The 26,994-nt window shown below is 37.8% G+C and overlaps 1 protein-coding gene across 1 annotated transcript in view; it reads left to right on the top strand.

Moving 5' to 3' along the window:
• The window catches only part of Slc30a8 (solute carrier family 30 member 8), a 36,947-nt gene that overhangs the window by 2,745 nt on the left and 7,208 nt on the right, over positions 1-26,994 (top strand). The window contains exons 2-6 of the mRNA XM_027953015.1: positions 6,900-7,099; positions 15,989-16,135; positions 20,172-20,325; positions 24,443-24,593; positions 26,194-26,299. Coding sequence (XP_027808816.1) covers positions 6,900-7,099; positions 15,989-16,135; positions 20,172-20,325; positions 24,443-24,593; positions 26,194-26,299 — 758 coding nt within the window. The remainder of the gene's footprint in view (positions 1-6,899; positions 7,100-15,988; positions 16,136-20,171; positions 20,326-24,442; positions 24,594-26,193; positions 26,300-26,994) is intronic.

Here is a 26,994-nt window from a genome sequence, read left to right as displayed (position 1 = left end):
GCCCTGGGTGGGAGGAATAGGGTTTCTCTTTTTCTTCAAATCATATATTAAAGCAATGCAGGGAAGCTAGGGCAGGGACAGCTGGTAGGGATAAACTGCTGGAGTCTTGTCAACAATGATTTAACTGGTGAAAATTTACATATTCTATCTATCTTATCTATCTATCTTAAGGACATGCAGAAAATTGAATATTACTTATTCAAGAAAACCCACCAAGTCTTAGTGAGAAGTGAGAGTTAGGGGCATTTAAGTCAAGACCTGTCTATTACCTCCTCCCATCCAAAAGTGCAGTGTGATGGTAGCTGTGCTTTGAATAGTTGTAGCCAAAAGACAGTGATACCTCTCCTCCCAGATTCTAATTGAAGGCTATAGTTCATCCTTGCAGGAAAAAGTATTTTGAATCACTTATTGCTCCAGATTTATATTTCAGAACCTCTATGTAACATGTATGTGGCAAAAAAGGAAGATGGTTCCCTTTCTTCACCCAACCCACACTCATAGGGTAAAATGTCTACTCAGTAAGGTTCAGAATACTCCTGTCCCAGCTTGCTCATAAAATAGAAGTTCTGTTTTAGGCAGCACAAGCAAAGAACACCAGGGGTTAACATCTTCATTTAGCACTCTACTTACAGAGTAAGTGTCACTCCAAGAGAACTAGGTCACTCTCCAACCCACCTGCTCTTGGTGAATGGTGCAAAAATAAGGCACAAGAATAAAGAGCCATGTATCTTTCCATTTGATGATTGATGGTACACAAGTTGAAATAATACTGGAACAAAGAAAAGGGATATTCAAGCATAAGAGTGCTGCTATTGAAAACAGCAAAGACTTTTCTGGTGAGCAATTATGAATAGGCTGATTGCTTCATTATAGTAACAAGTTAAAGGTAGAAGAGATAGATATTTAACAGAAGTAGATAAGGTAGGACAAAGGTAAGAAGAGCCCTTCTGGACTTGGTGCTAACCTCAAAAGTTAGCCTCAAATACCCCTAAAATAGTCTGTTATTAAATAAATGTTTAAATTCTCCCTAAATTCATATGTTGAAGCCTGAATGCTCAATGGGGCTAAATTGGAGATGGGGCCCCTAAAGAATGGATTAAGGTTAAATAAGGTTGTAAGAGTGGGGCCTTTATCTGAGTAGATTAGTGTTCTTATAAGAAGAGAAAGCAGAGAGATCATTTTTTTCTCTTTGTGGATGTATGCTGAGGAAAATCTCTGTTGAGAATATAACCAAAAAGCAGATATCTATAAGCTATCAAGAGATACCTTCTCTAGAAACTGAATTTGCTAGTGCCTTGATCATGAGGTTTCAGCATCCAGAACTGTGAGAAAATAAAATTCTGTTGTTTAAGTCACCCGATCTATGGTATTTTATTATAGCAGCTCAGGCTGACTAATGCAGGGCACAAATTTATTGGAACATTTGGTGTCTCAAGGCATTGTTGAAAACTGTGGAGTAGTCATCAAGCAATTAAAGAGGCCAAAATCTGAGTGTAATACCAATATAGGCAGAGTAATCAGAAGCTTAATACTGAAGCCATAAGAAGAAGCAGTCAAAATAAACACAACCAAAATAGTCTCCATTCCCAAGGGATGAAAGAAGGATAAGGATGACTGTGCATGTGGCCAACAATGTATCTAAGAGGCATGACAACAGAGTCTGCACATTGAATAAAGCCAGAGAAAATAGATTCCACTATACTAGACAAGCCACTAAACAAATAATAAGTAAACAATAATAAAAAGTCAACAAGGAGGCTGGGGTTGTGGCTCAGTGGTAGAGCACTTGCCTAGCATGTATGAGGCACTGGGTTTGCTTCTCAGCACCACATATAAATAAATAAAATAAAGGTCCATTGACAACTAAAGAAAATGTTTAAAAAAAGCCAACAAGGAATCGGTATTCAGAATTACCACAACATACTATATAAAATTTCCAGTTTTCAACAAAATTTCATGAGATGCAAAAAACAGGAAAGAACAACCTATATTTGGTAAAAAGCTAAGCAATAGAAACTGCCTTTAAGGAGGCCCAGATATTAGACTTGGAATTCAATGATTTAAAACAAATATTATAAATACATTAAAACCATTAAAGGAAATAATGTTTATGGAATTAAAGATAGATGTGATCATAATGTTACATCAAATGGAGGATATCAATTAATAGAATATATTAATTTAAAAATGTATATAAAAATGTAAATTCTAGGATTTACATGTATAATAAACGAAATTTTATAAAATTGATGAAGGGGCCTAACAGTAGAACTCTTCTACTGGCAGGATGCAACAGAGAAAAAGAATCAATAATCTTGAAAATAGAGCAATAGATACTATGCAACAAAGAATAAAGACTGCAAAGAAGTTAATATAAACTCAGGGAAATGTGATATGGAATCTAACACATTAACATAAGCATAATAGGAATGCAAGAAGGAAAGTGAGAAAGGAGAAGAAAAATATTCAAAGAAATAATGGCTGAAAGTTTTTTAAATTGGGTTATGTCATAGTTTCTTACTACAAATCCAAACTATAGGTGACAACATAAAATTTATACAAATAGGAAAGCATTGAAATAAAATATTTCATTCTACAAATAATACCATCAAGAAAAATAAACCATGGGTTAGGAGAAAATATTTGTTAATTATCAGATTAAGGCTGTGTATCAGAATAAATAAAAGATTATTATAATTTAATATTTTAAAGATAAATAAATGAACTTAAAAATGTGTGAAGAATTCAGATAGATATTATACATTTATTAAATAAATAAACGTATAATAAGCATGTTAAAACACATTAAATATACTCAACATCATTAATCATCAGGGAAATAATAATCAAAATCACAGTGAGATAACTACTTCATAACCAGTAGGATGTTTACACTAAAGAAAAGATAAAATAAAACAATAGCAAGTGTTGGCAAGGATATGGAGAAATAGGAGTTCTTATATGTTGTGTGTGGGAATGTAAAATGGTACAGTGCTTTGAAAGACAGTCTGGTAGTTTCACAAGGTGTTCAACATAGTTACTATATGACACAAGAATTCCATCCCTAGGTATTTATTCAAGAGAAATAAATAACTTGCATAAAATTTTCATAGAAGTATTATTCATAATTATTCCCCTGAACCCCCAAAGGAAACAATTAACAAATATATGAAATAGTATATATCCATTCCAGGGAGTATTACTTGGAAATAAAAATAATGAAATATTGATGTAGTGATATTTGCTATATTATGGATGAACCATGAACACATTATGCTGAATGAAAGAAGCCATTCACTCCATTTATGTAAAATGCAAATGTATAAAGACAGAATGTAATTAGTGGTTGCCTGAAGAGATGGATGTCAGGAGACTAGAAAATTACTGCTAATGGATAAAGCGTTTCTTCTTTTGGGTGCTGACCATCCAACCCTGAATATGCTAAAAACCATTATGTTATATATATTAAATGGGTCGGTCCTTTGCATGGTAGGTGAATTTTATCTTAATAAAGCTGCTAAAAGGTGGATGATTGGTTCATTTCCAGGACAAGAAGTTACATCTAATTATGTGAACATGCCTGTCCCCCTGTTTCCCCTAAACTACTTCTTTCCCCCCTCAAACTGCTTCTTTCACATCACTCATTTATTTCACAAACATTAAGTGAGATAGAATCCCAACACATATGTACTGGACATCTACTATGTTTGAGAAAGGCTTCCATGCTCTGAAAGTGCAGGATTATCTCAGGGCAGACAAGGAGAGTAGGTAAGCAGGGGAAACAGAAGCCAAGATATGCTAAGGAATTACAGAAATGTTCTCTCCCTCTGTGACATTTATTCTTCTTTAGGAACAGAGAGTCCATCTCCAATCTTGTTGTCACTGGAGTTGGCTAGAATAATGGGTGCAGACAAAGGGAAAGCCAAAAAATTTTGGTTTTTGATTATTCAAGGCTGTTTGAGTCAGCTTTTTTGCTGCTGTGACTGAAAGAATTGTAGAGGAGGAAAAGTTTATTTGGAGGCTCACAGTTTCAGAGGTCCCAGTCCATTGACAACCACCTCCATTCCTTGGGGGCTTGAAGTGAGGCAGACAGAACATCACTACAGAAGAGTGTGGTGGAGAGAGAAGCAGCTCATATGATGATCAGAAAGCAGAGAGATTCCACTCTCCAGCTATAAACTATGTACCCCAAAGGCTCATCCGCAATGCTCTACCTCCTCCAGCTGCATACTTCCTGCCTTCAGTTCCCACTCAGTTAATCATATCATGGGATTGATTTGCTGATCAGATTAAGGCTTTCATAACCCAATCACTTTACTTCTAAGTTTTTATGCTTTGTCTCATACATGAGCTTTTTGGGGACACCTCATATCCAAACTGTAATAAAGGCTTAATAATAAAAGTGCTTATTCCAAAAGTCGTTTTCAAACATACTTTACTTTATTCTTTTGGAAGAACAATGGCAATAATAAAATGCAGTTCCATTATTTAAGAACAACTTTAAAAAAATGTACACTTATCTTGTTCCAGACACACTTGAAGTATTTCTATGAACTAGCTACATCTCACAGCAACCCTGTGAAAGATATGCTATCATGAGGAAATTAAAGCACAGAGAGGTTAAGTAATTATCCTACAGTCATAAGATTAGTGAATGGTAAGGCTGGGAGTTCATCTTAGGTGGTGGGATGCCAGCACCCACGTCCTCAGTCTCCACACTACTGCTATCTACTTAACCCCATCTCAGGAATCTGTATGCCCATCTTCTTGATGTTCTAAATAGAAACTTATGAGACATCTTTAAGTCCCACCCTTCTCTTGTTCCCTTTAACTGACATTGTATATTAGTAAGCCCTGTTGACTGTATCTCACTTTAGAAAATAAAAACCTACCTAAGATTATACAAATAAAGCTTCATTTTCTAAATCCTATTTAAACAGATTAATTCAGTTCAAGACTACTTGCATAAAATTTCTAATGTTTCTTTTATCTCTGCTCCTCTCTCTACCTTTTCTTCTTGATGCACTTTAGCCTATTATTCCTACTCTTCAAAGTTTTGACCACATTTGAATGCATGAGAATCTATTGGGATTTATTCGTGAATAGCAAATTCATATTTCATTTTTTGATGCCTCATAGCATTTACTATTTTTATAACCCTTTAAAATAATACTTCTTAGAATTCCCATTGTTTTTCAGATCCAGAGCCTGTTCTGCATCTAGAGACATCTAGATCATGTTGCTTTAATGAAGTGATGAGGAATGTATTTTAACTTTGTTTTTTAACTTCTTGTGGGGTCATGGGCCCTTTTGGGAACCACTGAAGACTGTGAGCTAGTGCCTCTCACTGAATATACACACAGACACATATAAATATCATATCCAATGCTAAATCCAACCAGGCTGACTCTGATAGCTGAGAATAGGGTAAATTCTACCCAAACCACATGATTGCAACTCAGTGGATATGAATGACAGGAACACAGCAGGATCCTAACAGAGATGCAGCTTCAGAACCTGATTCCTAGTTCTACATAGTTACAATCTTATCAGTGTTAAATCTTCTATATCATTACTTTTAACTTTATATTTAATATAGATGTGTCTTGTAAACTAAGCTCCTCCTTTCCTTCTCACTCCTATAGTTAGAGACCATGAATTCAAATCTAACCTACTGATATGATTACCAGCAATTTTTCTCTTGGTTTTGTGTTTTTTTGTGAGTCTAGATTTTCTATAATGAATATGTCTGCCTATCTATCTATCTATCTATCTATCTATCGCTTATTCATTCCAAAAATACGATATAATGTTAGAGGCCACATAATAATAATCAGCTAAACTCAAACCATCAGGTTTTTAATGGTAATAAGCCAAATGAAATCACTTCTCAAGCAGAAGCTAATTTATTGCCCTGTTCTTTCTTTCTTTTTTCTTTTTCCTTCCTTCCCTGCCCCCCCCCTTCTTTCTTTCCTTTCAGATCCAGAACTGTGAAGTTCTTAATTCCAAGAATCTCATTAATATTTTCAAATAAGTTTATTTTAAAATTTAAAAATCTTATTAGTTTAAGATCCTTGGACACTGACATCTCTATGAGTAAAAATGGGTTTCAGGCATACTGATATTGGGATAGGGAAGCAGCACGTGGAATCGTAGAAGGACAATGGGTTTGGCCTTTCTGCCCGATCATTTCCTCACCATTGAACCTCTGCCAGTTACTTAACCTCTCTGAACCTTAGTTACTTCAGCTGAGAAATTCTGCAGTTGGATTAAATGCTATCTACGATCTTTCCATTTATGAAATTCTAGGATTCCATGAATGGCTCTAAATCACACTTTTATGCTCTGGCAGAACTGATACTCAGGGCCTACTTTGAGAAGGGTGAGCAGGTTTCACTCTAGCATGACGTTGATTGGTAGAGTTTGTCTACCAAGGAGTGGTGGTAAGAAAATTTTTGAAGGTCTGTACGGACTCAGAAGGACAAGTAGTAACCAGGTTGCCATGTGCCTGAACCCTCAGTCAGTCTCACATAAACATATCATGCAATGTCCCCTGGTAGATTTTATTATCGCCCAGTTCCAAGTGAAATAACTGGGGAAGTCTTGCATTAAAGTCGATCTTCCTCTTTTTTCCTGCCCTTTGATGTCTCTTAATCACTGGTTGATATGGATAAGAAAATGTTTTCGCTGAATAAAAGTAAAACTTGCAGTACTTGTGGATACAGAAGGGAATGCCTTGCTTGCTCCGAACACTCGATACTTTCTTGTAGGGGGATCTGTGAACTAAAACTTCCGGGCTGGTTAGCAAACGTCTTAACAGCAGCTCTGAGAACAGCAGGGCTGTCTGCGAGGGGTTTGCAATGATGCTCACTTTTTGCTTCTGTCAAACCCAACCACAGTGCGGAACTCCAACAGAAACCTGTGAATAAAGATCAATGTCCTGGAGAGAAGCCAGAGGCACCTGAGGCAGGAGGCATTTATCACTGCCACAGCAACTCCAAGGCCACGGAGAGCAGGGTGAAGGAGCAAGCGCACGCCAAGTGGAAACTCTGCGCGGCCTCGGCAATATGCTTCATCTTCATGATTGCGGAGGTCGTGGGTGAGTACTGCCCGGGAACACTCCCCCGGCTAACCCAGCAAACAAACGGAATCCTGCGTCATTATGGGAGGGTTGCCTAAGTTCTTCCTTAAGCGTAAGATTTAATATTTTCTATAAGAATAAAGTAACAATATGCTTACCATAGATAAGTTGGAAAATAGAAGAAGGCAAAACAAAATCATTATTTTAACCCATTTGAGTGTTAACCTCAATAACATTACCGAATATTTTGTGCAATATATTTTTTTATGCGTGGCTCACAGGTTGTTTCTTTTACATAATGGAGAGCATATTGAACGCCTTTCACTATGCCTTCACATACTGTTCCAAAACATTTTTATGCCTGAACAATATTCTATAATATGCTCACTGTAATTTACATAACCATTTCTCTGTTTTTTCTTCCTTGTGGACAAGACTGCAATGAAAAATCTTGAATAAACTCTGCCTGCCTTTCTGTTAATCCTTTCAAAGCAATTTCTTGAAGTAGAAATTATTTGTTGAAGGCCACTGTTTTAAATCAGCTTTTTCACTGCTGTGGCCAAAAGACCTGACAAGAATAGTGTAGAGGAGGGAAAGTTTATTTGGGGCCCATAGTTTCAGAGGTCTCAGACCACAGATGTTCAATCCATGGTCACTTGGAGCCATCCTTTCTGGGCTTTTCATGAGGCAGAACATCATGGAGGAGAGCACACTGCTTACCTCATGGCAGTTGGGAAGGAGAGAGGAGAGAAAGAGAGAGAATATGAATATGAACAAAATCCACTCTTCAAGCCATCTAGACTCCTCCCCACCAAAATTCTACCACCTCCCAACAGTCCATCAAATTATGAATTATTAATCCACTGATAAGGTTAGAACCCTCATGTTCCAATCACTGCCCAAAGGTACCCCCTCTGAATTTTACTGCATGGGGAACTAAGCCTTCCACACATTAGCTCCTGGAATCAACATGAGATTCCAGATCCAAAGCATAGGTGTCTTTTACCTTTTAATTTTTGCTTTGCCTTCTAAAAGTTTTAAATTTTACATAAGTAGTACATAAAACTTCTCATTCTGATTTATTTTAGTATACTAATGTTTAATAACCCTTCCCCTTTTATTGAGAAGATAAATGACATGTTTAATAGTTGTTCAAATTTTAGCATTTAATTTTTAAATCAATGTGAAAGTAAAATGGATTGAAATTCTTTTTTTTTTTTTTAATAGCTAACAGTTCTTAGCCTAACTTATGGTAAAATAATTTTCCTCATTAATATTTGATTGTTTATTATCTATCAAACTTTTATAAATAGTAAAGTATATATCTAAGGTCATTCATTGATCTGAGTTCCTATTCTCTCAATAACATAATTGATGTAGAATTTTTATATTATAAAATCTGTTGTATCCTCCTATTCTTAAGAGGAAAAAATAACAGCTATTTATTCCTGTTTGTTATTCTAATTAAACATGCATCATTTCTTTCAGTTCTCCCACAAATCTAATTATGATTTTATTGAATATAAGTTAATTTAAGAATACAAATATTAGTTGAATAATTAAAATTTAACTATAGTTTTCTCTTTGTTGTTCTTTTCCTAAGTTTTTAAATTTTAAAATTATGTGTGCTAAAATGGAAAACAATTTTAATAATTTTCCATCCATAAAGAAACCAAACAACTTATAAAATATTATGGTTATCTCTTTCTTTTTAGATAACACCATATATATATATATATTTCATAACTGTGGACAATTGCTCATGTAAGAGATGACAAAATGTAAACTAAGCTCCTCCTTTCCTTCTCACTCCTACAGTTAGAGACCATGAATTCAAATCTAACCTACCTAGAGTCAGAAGTATGTCAGTAGGGGAATGACACTGGTACTGACAATTATCTGGATTTTGAAGGTATTGATATTAAGCTGATTTTCCTAAAACATTGCTCTTATCATGTTATTACTGTCTTCAAAATTCTCCACGTGGCTTCGCTTCGTCTAGTTCAGTGGTTCAAAGACTTTTCCCTGTTTCGGCAAGCAGAGGGAATTTTGCTGAACACTGGCCTAAACTGATAAGGGTGCTTATAGCTGGAACAGACTGGTTTACAAGCTGCCACTGTGTTAGATCTCACTTGGCATACCCAAGTAAAAAGAAATCAATATATTGGAAAGCTCTGGCATCTATAACAAAATGAAAAATTCTTTCTTTGGTTTCTCAGACATTCTACAATCTTTCTACCAAACTGACTATTAATTCTTACCCCATCTTTACCTGACTACTCTGTTTTAGTCAGGGCACATATTCATTCTCTTCAAAATACCTATAGTACCTTGGAGTCCCAATAGCTTTTGCTTTAGTTGTTGTTGAATGCAAAAATCCTATTCTTATTCTCTACAGTAGTTGAAATCTTGGCTTCAGGACTTCGATCCACAGTTCACCTCCTCTCCAAAGCTGTTCTTGACCCTATTCGAGAAAGTAATTATTACTTTTCAGACCACTTTTGGGAATCCAGGAAGTCTTTCTGCAGGATGTAAGCTTTGAGAAAGCCCTGGGTAGAGACTGAAATGTGGACAAACAGAAGATAAGAAGTGTTTTTCAGATGGAAGGGCCTGAATAAGCAGTACCCTATTTACTGCTGTAGTCCAAGAGGTGATAAATATGAGACCTTACCTTGAAAGATTTCTAGTGGATAGGTGGGAAAGAGGACAGGGAATGATGTGTTTAGTAATGTGGGTGCCATTGTTTGAAGTGGCCAGCATTTCCAGTTTATCAAGCCTTCTCATCCCCTTTATTCTGGTTGTAATTCTGATCCTTTTGGCTTGAGTACTTCTTGCTCACAGGAAGGACTGTGGGATGCCAAACTGGCTTTTAATCAATCTCTGGGTCTTCATAAAGGAAGGCTGAGTAAAAACTCTCTGCCTCTCTTCTACGACCACTAAGTTAAAGATATAGACACCTGGAGCTTCCAGAGACCCACCTTTCCCATGGAAAGGGAGGAAGTCTGTCTATTTTAACATAGTTAAAGGGTAACAACTGAAGACAGAGCAGAGTCCTGATGACATTTTTTTAATCTAGGAGATGGCTATATCTGATCCAGTCCCACACAGATTTTTTTTTTCTCATTTAGGTGAGCCAATAATTATGATATCACTGTTGTTTAAGCTTGTTTGGATTAGCATCTATCTAAAGGCAGTGTTAAGTGCAGTAGTTACTGGGGGTATAAACAGAATGGTAGTTGGAGGGTCAAGAAAAATTGAGGCCCAGCTGGGGAATGAAATTTATCCTATAAGCCTCAGGGAGAAATTGACATTTAGAACAAGGAGAAGTAAGTCACTGAGCTGTGTTTAGGGAGATCACTTTCACAGGGTATAAAGCAGAAGGAAGAAAGAACTAAGAAGGGAAGGATTTGAGCATAATATGTCCACTCTTCATGGGCCTTTGAACTTTTTGAGTCAGGGCTGTTTTTGGTTACTTGTAAAATTCCTCACTGTAGAAAAGCCATAAGGAGGAGTTATGCTGCAGATGGAAACTCATATCTCTGAAAAGATGAACACCCAGACACTGAGAACTCAGAAAAATAAGCTCAAGTATGTCATTGCCAGAAAAAATGAGGATGGTCAGGGAGAGGCATCAGAAGCAAGCTTATTCAGGGCTGAACAGGATAGAGAAAACAAGAGATAACATGACAGGAATACAGAGCTGAGAGCATGCTGGGGAAGATGATAAGTATCTGAGAGCAAAAATTTTCTCACTTACTAAGAGAAAGATATAGCTGGGTGGGATGAGAAACGACATGCTTTTGGATAAGGGTACAGCCAGGGTGTCTCAGTGGCTATTTTTCAAGGTTCTTAAAAACTTAAGAAATGTTAAAACATGGCTATAAAATCTGTGGTAGATTTTAAATAATCTGTGGTAGATTATTAAACAATAACTCAATGAGATTTTGATAAAGTATATTATATAGTACAGTATAATACTTCTATCCATAAGATAATTAAAATAGATTTTAAAATGTCAATTAATAGTATGCAATGTAGTGTAGCCCAGTAATGGGACACAAGTTTAATGTTGTCAGATAAACAGTCGCCTTTTACAGTCAGTACTTTTACAGTTGCCTTTTACAGTCCTCTGTTCTCTGTGGAAAATATTATGGGGATTGTTATGGGTTATATATGAGGTATCCCCAAAAGCTCATGTATGAGACAATGAAGAAAGTTTAAAGGTTACATGATTGGATTATGACAGGCTTGACCTAATCAGTGCATTAATCTGCTGATTTAGGGATTAGCTGGGTGGTAACTGTAGGCAGGAGATGGTCACTGGGGGTGAAACTTGGGGGTTTATATTTTGTCCCTGGTGAGTGAGAGCTCTCTATGATTCCTGGTAGCCATGTCTTGAACTACTTCCCTCCACCACACACTTATTCTGTGATGTTATTATGCCTCCTTTGGGGCCCAGAGCAATAGAATTGGCCATCAATGGACTGAGACCTCTGAAACCAGGAGCAACAAATAAACTTTTCTTCCTCTAAAATTGTTCGTATTAGGTATTTTGGTCACAGGGGCAAAAAAGTTGACTAAAACAGAAATTGTTCCCAAGAAGTGAGGTTGTTGGTGTGACTAACCTAATCAAATGGTTCAGAAGCCTTTAGAGTTGGTTTGTGGGAGAGGAATTTAAAAAAGTTTAGAGATGCAAGTTGGAAAAGCTTTAGATTGTTGTAAACAGAGCTTAATGTGTGATTCTGGTGGGAGCTCAGAAGACCAGAATGCTGATAGGTTCTTGGACAGTAAATATTGAGCTCCAGACGTTTCAGAGGACAAGAAGGATTCTACTGGCAATTAGAATAGAGGACATTCATGTTACATTCTGACTAAGAGATTGTCTATATTTTGCCCATGTACTGAGGCTTTATGTGAGGCTGAACTTAAAAGCAATAAATTTCTCAATTTGGCATAAGAGATTTCTAGGTAGCATAGCATTCAGACAGTGACATGGATATTGTTAGCAGTTTTTAGTGAAGTTTACTGTGCTAATCAGGAGCAGAAAACAGCAGAAAGATTTGGAAAACTTGCAGCTTGACCAGAAAACTGTGAGTACAACTGGCGTTAAGGAAGCTGTGATAGTTAAAAAAAAAAAAAAAGAAAAAGAAAAGAATATAGCCACTAAAGAGTTGCTGCTAAGTACTCTACCCGGAAAAAATAGAAAAGATGGCATGAGAGCATCTCAGGAATTGGGAAGACCACACCCATCTCTGGATCAATAGTATAAAAGTAAAAATTCCTTTGAGAAGAGACCAGTGGGACATACTTCTTATACAGGAGGGCCTAGGAAGTTATATCACCATGCTCAGCCATCCAGGCACCCAAAGGCTGCTGCAGAGGCTGCTGTAGCCAGACCGGGGGTTGGCTACTTTTCAAAGTGACAGTAGACCTTGGCATCAACCAGGTGGTAGTGGTTCTTCAGGAATATAGGATGCTGGACTTTGGGGGTCATGGAAATTTCCACCAAGATTTCAAAGGAAGGCTTGGGAGGCCAGGCAAAGTGTAGCAGAGTTGGAGTTCCTGCAGGATGCACCTGAGAGCAATGGGTGAAGTGAGAAGGATGCTGAAGCTACAGTGGATACCGCTGAGATTAGGAGATGCCAGTACCATGGGATGTCTGCTGAGGAAAACTGCAGGAATTGAGCAGAAATAAGCTGGGAAGGATAGCACTGTGGGCCACAGCCAGCAAGACTATAGGGGAGAGCTACTCAAGCTCTGTGAAGAGAACATCATGATGCCACGTGCCCCAGATGCTGGATAAGGAGCTATAGGCTTTTCTTTCCCAGCTAGATTTCAAACTTGTTTTGGTCCCATCTTTTCTTTTGATGCTCCTATTTCTCCCTTTTTGAATAGAAATGTTTATTCTGTGCCTTTATATATTGGATATATGTAACTTGCTCTTAATTTTTACAGGGACTCACACTGTCTCAGTGGAGGTGTTGGACCTGGACTTTGGGGAAATACTGGAAGTGTTAGACTATGAGGGTTTGAAAATGGACTAAATGTATTTTGCATTGTGAGGTGGGCATGAGATCTGGTGGCCAAAGGCAGAATGTTATGGTTTACATATGAGGTGAGACAAAGCAAGAAAATTCAGAGGTAAAATGCCTCCCTTGCCTTGTTATAAGTGCACTGTTCTGCATGTCTTACTAAGAATTCCATAAATATGACTGCTACAGCCTTAGTGTATGCCTTTATCATATTTTTCTGTGGCTTTTCCTGTAGCATTTTAACCTCTAGCTCATATCTCTGAAAAGTCTCTCCAGTCATGAGAAGTTTAACCTAATCAGTGCATTAATTCATTGATAGGGATTAACTGGGTGATCACTGCAGGTAGGTAAGATATGGCTGGAGGAGGTATGTCATTGCGAGTGTGCCTTTGAGGTTTATATTTTGTCCCTGATGAGTGGGTATTCTCTGTTTCCTGATTGTTATGTCCTGATCTGCTTTCTTCTGTCATGCACTCTGCCTTGATGTTCTGCCTCAGGTTGGGCCCAGAGCAATGGAGTTGACCATCTGTGGACTGAGACCTATGAAATCATGAATGACAAATAAACTTTTTCTCTTCTAAAATTGTTCTTTTCAAGTCTTTGATTCAAGTGGTAAAAACAAACAAACAAACAACAACAACAAAAACAGACTAAAACATGTCTTGTCAAGAATTCCATAAATATGACTGCTACAGCCTTAGTTCATGCCTTTATGGTATTTTTCTGTGGCTATTACTTTAGCATTTTAACCTCTAGCTCATTATCCCTTGGCTGAAGGAATCTTCCATATTCCATATTTCTGGCAAAGATCTCTCCAAAATTGCAAATGCAATAATGTAACAACCTTGGCTCAAAATCTGAAGTAGATCCTCTTATCCCATTGAATAACATTCAACTTCTTTGGCATGACATACCTCACACAAGTATCCCTAACCTGCCTTTCAAGTCCTATTTCTAGTCTTGCCAATACTTCATATCAACTGATTTCCACAATTATGCCACATTCTTTCATCTCTGTATCTGTGTCCCTGTTCTTGTCTCTTCCTGAAAAGCGCTTTTCTTCTTGCTAATGCTTATTTCTCTCTTCTGTCTAAAGTTCCTCAATATTTCGAGTGCTCTCTGGTCTCCTGACTCTTTAGCAGGTCTTCAGTGCACTGAATGTTAGATCACTGAAGAGAGGTACTGTGATTTATTTATCTTTGTGTACTCTGTCCCTGGTATCATGCACAGTAAGGCTCAATAAATACGGGCTGGAAGATTGAATTAATTGTCAATAACCTCCCATGCTTTCAGGAGCAAGTGCAAGTGCACTCATAAACTTCGTCTTGCAAACAATTTGCTCTATTGGATTCAGCAGTGGTTGTCCACAGTTTTCTGGATGGTTCTCATAAGCAGCTCTGATTGTTGCAAAATGATTCTCATTCCCAGGCTTCCATATTAACATGCTTCTTCCAAAGCAACACTTCTTTATCATTGTCTCCTGACTCCGCACAGCCTGTTGAAGAATTCCTATAGGACCATCTCCTTGACTTAGACTACAATTTCTGTGCAGCACACAGGATCATCATCATTCATTGCTGAGATTGCAGCATGCTGCTTATCTGCATGGAGTCATTCTCCAGGCAAGAAATAATGCATTATTAACACAGCTTTATTATCAGGACCAAGTTTGGCAGATAGAACAACATTAGAGGATAATTGGAAGGACAGCTGATTTGTTAGCAAAATGTTGCCTTTTGGCTAATGAATCATTCCGATTTTTGCACTGACAGCTCAGTAACAAGCTTGAAGACTACTTTGCTTCAGACCATTAAACTTTGACAAACCAGTTATTAAGTACAGCTAGAGCCAACGGTCTGTGGGGATTATTGCAATTATGAGCTATCTCTATAATTTTTTTTAATCATTAGGCAAGACAAGGTGAGTCTGATGATGGAGGGCCTGATGACTGACAGTCCCTTGCTTTGTAGTACACAAGGCAATAAACAGCTGTAGGAGGACTAATCAGTCAGCAAAAGCTCTTTTCTGGGAAGATGTAGTAAAAGCAATAAAGGTTATTGCTCTCAAATGACAAATCCTGTTCAGGAAGAGAAGGACAAGGCTTTCCTTTAATTTCTAGTTTGGAGGCTGAGGTCTTTTCAAAGGAGAATTAGAGGGATAAAGAGGAAACATCTCAAATGGAGAGAAAAATCAAGGCTGGACTCGTGCTGGGAGTCTTGCTGGGCTCAATTCCTATGCTATTTGGACTGTTGTGGCATTCAACATGCCCATTGGACAGTACCTGCTCTTTTCCCACTCTGCTCCTCCCTATGTGTGAAAGGGATCTTGAACTCAGGTGGATAACAAAAAAACATTTGAACAAAAAGAACCCACAATAAAAATTAAAAAAAAAATAAAAAAAAAAAAAAAAGAAAAGAAGTGGCAAGGACTATGGTAAAACTACAAGTCGATTAATTATACATCTGTGGGCCAGATGGCAGCATCTGGTCTGCAGATAGAGGTCCAGGTCCTCAGGGGGCATTTTGAGACCCTTTGAATCTGCCTATACCCCACAAGCATTACCTTTCTATATTCCCCTTTTTAGAATCTGTATGCTCCAGTCTAACTGGGATGTTCTCCACATGTGCCCTACACTTCCTAATCTCAAATACTTTAATTTTCCCTTGAAATTCATTTTTTTGTAATTTAATCGTATTGACTTTATGGGTCCATTTCTTTATCTGTCAAATTATGAAAAAGGAATAAATTAAAACAACTTGAAGATGCCTTTCTCTTCTAAAGTTGGGTGAGTCGGTAACATTTTTTCATCAGCTATGGTTAGAATTGCTGTGATTCTAGCTGCATTCTGGGCCTTATGATATTCTGCATTCCTTAGGTGGGCACATTGCTGGGAGTCTTGCTGTCGTCACGGATGCTGCCCATCTCTTAATTGACCTGACCAGTTTCCTGCTCAGTCTCTTTTCCTTGTGGTTGTCATCAAGGCCCCCCTCTAAGCGGCTGACGTTTGGGTGGCATCGAGCAGGTATAGTTCTTCACTTGAAAAATAATAACCAAGTGGCGCTACAGAGTCAAACTAAGGGTTAAAATGGAAGGTAAAGAGTGAAGCCTTGTTCAAAAGTCTCTTAGGGATACACACCTTTGGGCCCAGGATTAAAATAGATATGGGAATGTATGTTGCTAATATTAATTCAACTAACAACCAGATGAATGGTGCTACCTCTTGTTTTATGGGACAATTGGAACACGTGTGTAATTTTAGGAGCCACCCCAACACTAGGATCTCAGTATATGTTACAATGATAATGCTATTCATTTAACTACTTGTATTCCTGGAAGAGAGGATTAAGCTAAAGTTTCTGCCATAATGCAGAACAAGACTCAGAGAGCCTAAGAGAGTTGCAGAGATTGAAAAATTTCTCCCTAGGAAGTCAGGAACACATCATGGGCCTTCCTGCTCACAGAAAGCATTTAGTCATTGCTATGGTTTGAATGCTGCCTCTAAAATGCATGTTGCAATGTAATTGTCACTGTGACATTGTTAATAGTGGAACCTTAAAGAGACGATTACATCATGAGGGTTCTGTTCTTAACTAGTAGATTAATGCCTTAATTGCAGGAGAGGGTTCCTGATGTAAGGATGAGTTTGGCCCAATTATCTCTGTCTTGTACATGCTTTTTTGCCCTTCTATTATCCTGTGATACAGCATGGAGGCCCTTGCCTGATGCTGACACCTTGCTCTTTGGACTTCCCAGCCTCCAGAACTGTGAAAACATAAATCTCCTCTCATGATAAATCACCCAATCCTTTTTGTTAGCAGAAAAAAAATGCACTAAGAAAGTCATCAGAGAATGTCTGACTATGTTGCTCAATCAGTCATCACCAACAACAACAGAAGAAAAAAAGATGAAGAGGAGCAAGAAATGAAATTTCACTTTGGGGAGCTTTTTCTTCCACTGAGTAATTGCTTCCTTTTATCGAGGAACTGGCCTGGCTCATGGCAAAGGTTTACTTTCTGGGACCTTCTAATTTTGGCTCATTTTTACAAATTCACCTACCATTTCTTTCTCCCCAACAACTGCAATTCTACTTCTCCTCCTCTGTCCTGGGAACCAAAAGTTACAGCTCCATGTTTTTACATTGCTCGAGAAAATCAATACAAAGGAGAAGAGGGCAGAGCAAGGGCATCCATGTTGCTAGCCTTCACTGAAGTGTACTGATGGATGAGGACCACAACTCCTAGACTAACTACAGACTACAGGTTTTCAAGTTTAGAGTGATAGGAAGTTCTAATTTCATATTAAACAATTTACCATTGCAGATATTTTGGGATTGCTTTCCCTTTATCATTCAGAGAGAGATGAGATAATAAAAGCAATAAAGAGTTTGTCACCGTATAATCTGAGAATGCTTCCACCAGTCCTGAACAGAGCCACACCTGAAAACCATGAACCTATCATTTGTCTATATAATTTTTTGCATGTATTTCATTCTTACCAATTCCATTAATCATAGCTGTTTTGTAAATGTAGGATAGTTTGTAAAGACAGGATGGACTCAGAATTTAGATCATTAATGCCTTTCGTCAACTTGGTCATGGAAATCCATGAACGTTGATATTCCAGAAGACCAAGGCTGTTCAAAAGAACCCTCTGTTACGAGAGAAAATATTTCATAATTGAGTATAATATGGCTATTGAGAACTTTAAATGTGGTTGGTACAACTGAAGAATAAGAGTGGTTTTTATTTTAAACATTTTCATTTAAGTAGCCACACATGAAGGATGGCTATCATGTTAAGTAGACATATAAATGAGCCCATCCTAGTCCACCCACAAACTGGTCTGGCCAACCTGATGGCCTTACTCATCTCATGGTTTTCTTAGCAACCATAGTACCATTTGTCAGTGGTTCCTGAGGTGCTTTTTAATTTAGTTTTATTTTAACTAGTTCCTTTTGGATTTTTGTCCTGTTGAGACCTGACTCTTGTTTCTTGGTGTTTGGGCTTTACCATCCCAGCTCCTTGTCTCACTGTATCTCTCTGTTCCTGGCTTTAGAGTGAGACATGCTCTATTTCCATATCCTTATTTGGATTCTTACAGATAGGATATTTGGGACTCGATATCTCTGAATCCAATCTCTGTTTCTAGATAACCATAAATTCTTGAGTGTGGTCCTCATTAACTTCTGCAAAGGGAGTTTTAAATAGTCTGAGCAGACTAATAAAAGAATAAATATTTTTTGAGTGTTTGCTATATGTCATATTGGTTTCTCAGAGTTCCCTTATCAAAGTGCTTCAAACTGGATGGCCCAAATAAAAATTTTTCATCTCACAGTTCTGGAAAACAGAAAGCAAGGATCAAGACATCAGCAAGATTGGTTCCTTCAGACTGTGAGTGAAATCTTTCTCTCTGAGCTGCTGGGGTTCCTGGGTTTGTAGATCCCTGCTTTAATCTTTACATGTTATTTGTCCTGTGTGCATGTCTGTGTCCAGATTTCCTCTTAGAATAGATATAACAGTCATATAGGATTATGGGACTACAATATGGCCTCATCTTAACTAATTATATCTCAAAGACCCTATTTCTAAGTTCACAGTATGAGGTACTAATGGTTAGCACTTCAATGGATGAGTTTTGGGGGAACACAGTTCCACCCATAGCATATATGTTATACATATATGGCATTATTTTTTTAATATTTATTTTTTAGTTTAGGTGGACACAATACCTTTATTTTAATTCTATGTGGTGCTGAGGATCAAACACAGTGCCTCATGCATGCTACCTGAATACTCTACCACTGAGTCACAACCCCAGCCCCATATATGGCATTATTTATAGATAAGGAAACTCAGGCTCAAATAGGTCAAGTGACTTGTATAAAGTCACATGGTCAGTCACTGACAGACCATCTGCATCTGATACTTGAACTCATGCCCTAAATACCTGCACCAGCCTTTCCCATAGTATGAGAAATATTCCGTGGATGGATGGATAGTAGATGATTTTAACTGTCATAAGGACAATAATTACACATCCTAATACGCATCAGAAAATAAACTACCACATCAAATTCATAATTTCATGGATAAATTTGTTTAGGAAGAAGCTGAGGGTGCAAAGTTGAATTTATTTGAAGAAAACATGAAGTGACTAATGAGACAGGTGGCATGTGAATATGGAAAAAGCCATAAAGGTTGTTTGACAGAGGTCTGAGAAATAATAGCTGCATACTGGGTAGTAGCGCTTTACCTCACCCAGACTACAGGGAACTGACATCTGAGATTAGTTTAAAGCAGGTAAGGATGATAGTATGGAATGTACCTGACCAGTGATTCACAGAATATTTCTAGACCCCAGTAGGTCTTTGGAATCCACTAAAGAGGCTGAGTTAAAGATCAGGGTAGGTGTTAAGCCATGCCTAAGTAAGCAAAGGTACTTTCCTCCATCGGTAGATTGAACACTATCTTACCTTTAATATTAATGTAACTGTCTCCGTTCTGATGCTTCTTTTCCTTGCAGTTGCTCTTAAAAGGCAGTTAGAGTGTTGATAAGGCTCTGAGCTTGCCTTTGTGTTTACAATATGTCGGGTTGGCAAATGAAACTCATTTTCATCAAGTACGATTTTATTTCACTAAAGGTGCCGGTACTGGCAAGTTGTAAATGTTTTATGGTAAAATTAAGAGTTTCTAAACACATTTTACTCCTTGTGTCTCATTATTTCATCCCCTAATAAGTTTCGATCATTTTAGCACCTGTTTAAATTAAAATCCCTGAGGAAAACAGTGAGGGCAGGCAGCAATTAATATGTTCTAAAGATGCTAAAATTGCTTAGAAATGTGGCTCATAATGAACTCAGACACTGGTGTTTTACGAATGCAACATTATAGTGCCTCATGTCAGCTCTAAAATCCACCCACACTTTTGCTTCATGAATCACTGAGTGAACTAGTTTGAAGCTTCTTTCTCTAGGGAGAAAAGCAATCTTTTGACTCGAGTATAAGTAGGTGATGTGTGGGTCATTTGTGAGGAGTGTCCTTGTGTGTTTACATCCCTAGAGATCCTTGGTGCCCTGCTGTCTATCCTTTGCATCTGGGTGGTGACTGGTGTGCTGGTGTACCTAGCCTGTGAGCGCCTGCTGTACACTGACTACCAGATCCAGGCGACCGTGATGATCGTCGTTTCGGGCTGCGCAGTTGTGGCCAATATTATGTAAGTTGCCCCCATGCAAAGAGCCCATATGGTTTAACATCAACCCTGTCTAATTGAGGACTCTTTGGGAAACTCATCTACTTGTGAAGATGATAACAGATTTGACACAGTGTTCCAATGGCTCCAAAAGTGATATTAAGGCTACAGACTAAAGAGATTTTAAATATTGGCTTCTATGACCTACCCATTTTGAAAGTTTCCACTGTGCCAGAGACAGAGCCAGGATCTTTTGATACACATTATCTGGCTTAGGATTCACAGCACCCCAACTTCACTGATTAGGAAATTGCACTTCAGTGGATGAAATAGAGTGCCAGTTATGGAGAGTCAGTGTTTGAATCCAGAACCACAGACCCAGAATTGAGCTCCAAGCCATTCCGTGCATGTTGATGGTTCCATTGGGGATAATACATTCTCCTCTTTAATTTTTTTTGGCTGAAACAGATTATGAGTTCCCAGAAAGTTGAGTTAAAAGGCATCTTAGAGTTTATTCACTTCAATTATCCTTCTACTTTTTAATGCTCTTTTCCAATATCCCATAAAGTTGCCATTAGTTTTGTATATTATCACAGAACTAATAAAAGGGAATTTATTTTCCCCAAAACCAATATTTTTCTTTGCTTCACTATGCCTGCATGAAAATTCTTCAAGATATGTTAGCTAGACTCTCCCTTTAGTTTCTACCCATTCTCTCATCCAGACAACCTTAAATCAATCTTATCAGAAATGATGATTGAAAATCTCTTGCGTATAGGTTTGCTCTTCCCAAAGTTAACTACTGGATTACACATGACAGTGGAGTTTGTATCCCAGAGTTTTGATAGTTTTGGGTTAATTTTCCCCTTCTTACTTGATGATCTAATTCTAAAACTATCTATCCATCCATCCATTTATCTATCTACCAACAATCCACTACCTATCTACCTATCACCTGTAGAAGACAGAAAAATGACACTCCAAATATGCCCACATCCAAATCCCTGGAATTTCTGAACATGTCAATTTACATAGCAAAAATAATTTTGTAAATGTAAGTAGGATTCTCAGATGAGGAGATCATGCTGGGTTTTCCACATGGTCGCATGCAGCCATGTGGGTCCTAAAATGAGGAAGGTAGAAGTTCAGAGAGAAGAGCAGATGCTACACTGCTACACTACTGGTGCTGGCACTGAAGCTGGAGGGAGGGACCTGGGACCATGGGATAGAAGTGGCCTCTAGAAACTGGACAAGGCGAGAAAATAAATTCCTTCCCACAAATCTATCAGGAAGAATGCAGTCCTGCAACCCCACATTAGACTTCTCATTCCCAGAACTAGAAGATAATAAATTTGCATTGGTTTAAGATATTAAGGGTTTGTGGTAATGTTACAGCACTAATAGGAGACTCATATACGGGTTGAACATCCTAATCCCAAAACCCCAAATCTGAAATGTTCTAAATGCAGAAACTTCTTGAACACCAACATCTGCTCAAAGTTTCAGATTTTTGAGCATTTTGGATTTTCAGATTAGAGATGCTTCATTTATAAAGTCTATGCAAATATCCTAAGATATGACAAACTCAAAAAATCCAAAATGCTACTGGTGCCAAACATTTCTGGTATTCAACCACGACTACCTACTTGTCATCTAGCCATCTTGCAGTGCAGCTTGATACATGTCATGAGGTCAGTGTTTACATGGGAGTGAAGAAGACAGCGATGGAAGAATGGTGCTTTGAACCGAGGATTCTAAGAGAGGGCACAATGGAATCTCTGGAATTCAGGGACAAGCAAGCTGAGCACGTTCAGTTCGCAAATGCTGCCTTGTGTCACTAAGTCTTACATCCTGGGGCTGCGGTCCCCCACCTCTCAGTTCATGAACTATTGTTCCGTCTCAGAGCTAAACGATCAACAGAATAATGTTCAATCTGCCATCACTAGCTAGATCCTCTCTCCTACCAGTTAACCTGAAACTGCATTTCACATTGGCACTGGAAGAAAGAGTGTGGGCAGATCAATGCAAATCTATCATTTTGAGGAGATAAATGCTCTAGAGCACATGTACTGCTGACTGGGGGTCAATAACATCATCTTTACATAAGGAGAACAATATGTCCTCAAGGCAGCAGGAAGAATGAAAATATTAATAATTTCCCAAGAATCATATGTCACATAGGTTGTGTCAATGATACACAAAGATGAAGGATATCCCTAGCCAACTGCCACATCAATCTGGGACTTTAATGATGGAGTTTGACTTTCAAAATAGATACCATCCAAGTTTTCTTTTTACTGCGACTGCTTTTGAACATTGACCTTAACCTTGCAAGTACTTTTCATTCTTAGAAAGACAAGGGAATTGAAAAGCCCTGCCTTCCTTGTGCAAACAGATAGTTATTTATGGATAAAGGTGCTGAGTGACTGTAATGTTTTCTCTAAGAACTGAGATTGCAGGTTGCAAATTCTGCAAGACATTGTAGTGATTGAATATGAAGAAATCATAATTGCAATTTGCAAATAAATTTGGAATAAATCTATTCCTTGGGGACCCAAAATCCAGACAGAAAATTCTAGTAGAAGTGGTGAAGGGGTTCTGTGATGAAGGGTGTAGACAGAGCTTTAAGGCTATTGCAGGCTATTTTTTTTCTGCCTAAAATATTCCCTCCTTTCATAACCTTTTAAATTCAGCTCACTTGCTATATCTCTCTAAGTCAGGCTCCTCTGTTGGCATTATCCATAGCAGCAATTCTTAGTAACCATATTATAATTAGAAATTTCCATTTGTGTTAGTTTGTGTGTGCAGGCGCATGTGCGTGCATGCACACACACACGTGTGTGTGTGTGTGTGTGTGTGTGTGTAAAATCTTTGCTGTCTCTAACACAGTTAAAGCTGCACTAGGGAGGGAATGCATATATTTTTATTCACTATATAACTGAAGTATTTAATAGCACTTGGTGCACGAGTTCTTAAGAAAGTTTTACCTTTTTAAATAAAACAAGTAAAAGGGTGAATGACACTGTGATGATCATATATGGCAAATCTGTAAGAGTGTCTGTTAACTGCCAGTCACATTGGGCTGTCTAACTTTGAATTGTAACTCATAGCTAAGGTGTTTCTATCCAAACACAAAAATCTGAAAACTGTGCCTTCTGTAATGATCATATTTTGGCACATAGCAGTCATTCCACCTTGTGGTGATGGCTTAAGACTTAACAAACACTTTTACCTGCAAAAAGACTAGATATATATATGGTGTCCCAAGCAATAAGAGGTTTTTAAAAAGTCTTTATTCCAAAATGTTCAAAAAGGGTATTTGGCAAAACATTCCTGGTTGACCATCAGTGAAACAATTCTCCTTTTATATCTAGTATAAACTTTGTGAATGTTATAGATAAATAGAATCAGTTGCATAATTTTTAGTGACTACTACTTTATCACCTTGACTTGGACAAGAGATGCTACACTTTGTAATACGTTGTATATGTATGTGCGTGTGCACGCGTGATGTACATAAACAAGTACTTTTACAATATATTAATGTATCTTTGCTTCTAGATAAATAACTATATATACATACACAAAACACTCTCACCATATGCCATTAAGAAATTATTCAAATTTTAAATGCTCATAGAAATGAACAAAATTAAGTAAAATAAAAGTTTAAAAAAACATCCCATGATGAGATTCATTCACTATTATTTTGTTTTTTCTCTTTCCATTGCTTTTTGCATTTGAAACCAGTATATTAAATCAAGCTCTCTCAAGCTCAGCTTTAAGTATAAATCAGTGGCTGACATTTAGTAGATGAATGAAATTTTTCCTTTTTATTGTAAAATGTTTGGTTTTTATCAAAGAAATGTTGCTTTCCCATTTTAATGTGAAAGAGAATAACATTATGTGGATGAATGAGAAAACTGAGGTAAATTTTTATAGTTTGTCCTTGTGTGAAAAATTTAAAACTCTGTGATACACCTGTATTCAAACATAACTCCAAAATGATACATTGTAAAGCATACTTTTTTTAAACTACCTGCCATTTTGAATAATGCGTGCTATTGTCAGCTCCTTTGTTCTGCTGCCTAGGTTTGTAAGGGCTAATCTCACGTGTGCCAAGAACATTGTTGTCTTTCAGACTAGCTGTGGTTTTGCACCAGAGACACCTTGTCCACAATCACAATGAAGTACAAGCTAACGCCAGTGTCAGAGCAGCTTTTGTGCATGCCCTTGGAGATGTATTTCAGAGCATCAGTGTGTTAATCAGTGCTCTTATTATCTACTTTAAGGTGAGTGCATGTGAATGTACCCATATTGTAGTAATTACATGCATTAGCACAGAGGCTGACCCTCCAATATTGCAAATACCAACAACCTTATCTGAGTTTACCTATACAAACTGCTTTGTGAGATTAAAACAAACACTCAAAGCCTGAAACCTGAGTCTTTCCCAAAGTCCTAAGAACTATGTCTTTAACTATTGGACTGCCAATCTTTAAAAAAAGCAGTTCCTTTCGCCATGCCGTTAAGGTAGACAACAATGAAACTATTAATACCTTAGAGTTCTTAGGTAGTAAGCAACAGAAAAGATCTCTGACTCATTTAAGAAAAAATAAATAAATAAACACGTGTATTGGCTGAAATCTATTGAACGTATTTCAGGACGGAAATCAAGGTAGAAATATGGGCAAGTTTTGGTATCTAAATTTCAGAAATAATAACAACTTCTGTCTCAGGCACCATGCTAAAATAAATGTGACTTGACCAATTTTTTCTTCCTGTTCTTGTCGCTGCTGAGGATTTATATTTCTTGGAAGGGGAGTCCAGTCGACCCTAGTTTGGGTCCTGTGCCTGCCTCCTGGTTGGGGAAGATTAAGCACCTGATGATTCACCTGTCCTACCAATATTGCTCATAGGCAGAAGGGTTTGGTTCCCCCAAAGCAGGATTCTAATTCAAGAACCCTCTCACCCTGAACAAATAAATATGATCTACAGATTGCTATCTGTTAATATCAAGAATGAACAGGGGTGGGTAAAGACAGGTGGGGAGGGCAAAGAAGGAAGGAAGCTTTTAGCTCACCTTTTGCATCATGATGGTCCAAATTACAGGGACTCTTTACTGTTTTTCCTAAGATATAAAAATATGAGAAAATTTGAGAAAATATTCCTTGAAAACTTCAAGACTAAGGCAGAACTATTTTAAACTTGGAAGAATTAGTGGAGTTTGAGAGACCCTTTACAAAGGTTAGGTTGATGCTGGGTTTCTTAGAGAGTGGAGCCTGGACTTGCCTGTGGCATTGAATTTCATCAAGGGAAGAACAGTAGGTGTTTTACCCCAAAGTTATGGGATCCAGTAGAGAGAGAGAGAGACAGCAGGAGTGACACCTTTGCTTAGACCCTTAGGGCTGTGTCACAGATACCTATCTCAGAGTATGTGTAATAGAGGAGAAGGAAAGAAAGAGACTAACCCCAGTACACCAAGACCAAGGGCTGGTTGCACTTGGGACAAATGCAACCTCTCAGTAAATGATATCCTTTCTTGTCCTCATCATAATTAAGGCTGAACAGTCATTGCACATTGCGGGCATCTTTGTGCTTGTTTTTTATACATATCTGTACTTATATTAAGAGAATTTAAATCAGGCCTCTTAAGAATGTTTTTCACTTTCATTTTTGAATAGTCTCTACTCTTTGGTCACTGGTAATTTAGAGCTGAAAGGACAGACTGAGTCTTCAGAAAGGACATCTTGCCTTTGTGTTGGATGTCAAGTGTCAGGGGGACAGATGTGTGACTGGGAAAGAAGGAAACAGGGAACTGCAGCTATTTTATTAATCAAGCTTTCTCCAAGAGAACTATGAATTCAGTTAACCAAAATTGCTGTTTTTTAGCCAGACTACAAAATAGCTGACCCAATCTGCACATTTATCTTCTCCATTCTGGTGCTGGCCAGCACTGTCATGATCTTAAAGGACTTCTTCATCTTACTTATGGAAGGTAGGAGGGATCTCTTGATTATTCCTAAGATCAATGCTTTTTTCCCCTATGATCACACAAGGGGATGGCTGCAAGGTGTGCTCACTGTTAATTTGTATTATGGGAAAAATTAAAAGCTGATAAGGAATTTTTTGTGAAAATGAACGTTTGATTTTTATTTATATGGGAGCAGATAAAAAGTGGCTTCTACTTGTATCTCGAGCAACTGTTAAATATCCCACATCATAAATATGGTAAGTGTTTTAATCAGTGTTTTTGCTGCTGTGACTAACAGATCTGACCAGAACAACTTGTAGAGGAGGAAAGTTCATTTGAGGGCTCATGGGTTCAGAGGTCTTAGTCCATAGAAGGCCGGCTCCATTCCTCTGGGCTCTAAGAGAGGCTGAACATCATGGCAGAAAAGTGTGGCAGAGGGAAGCAGCTCACATTGTGATCAGAAAGTAGAGAGACCCCACTTGCCAGATAAAAATATATATACCCCAAAGCCACACCCCAATTCCCACCTCCTCCAGCCACACCCTATCACTTCAGTTACCACTCAGTTAATCCCTACCAAGGGATTAAATCACTGATTGGGTTAAGACTCTTACAACCCAATTATTTCACCTCTGAACCTTTTTGTACTGTCTCACATGTGAGCTTTTGGGAGACACCTCACATCCAAACCATAACAGTAAGTATAAACATTAACAGTG

Source organism: Marmota flaviventris, chromosome 15, assembly GCF_047511675.1.
Source record: "Marmota flaviventris isolate mMarFla1 chromosome 15, mMarFla1.hap1, whole genome shotgun sequence".
Classification (NCBI taxonomy): domain Eukaryota; kingdom Metazoa; phylum Chordata; class Mammalia; order Rodentia; family Sciuridae; genus Marmota; species Marmota flaviventris.
This window is presented reverse-complemented; position numbering and strand designations above follow the sequence as displayed.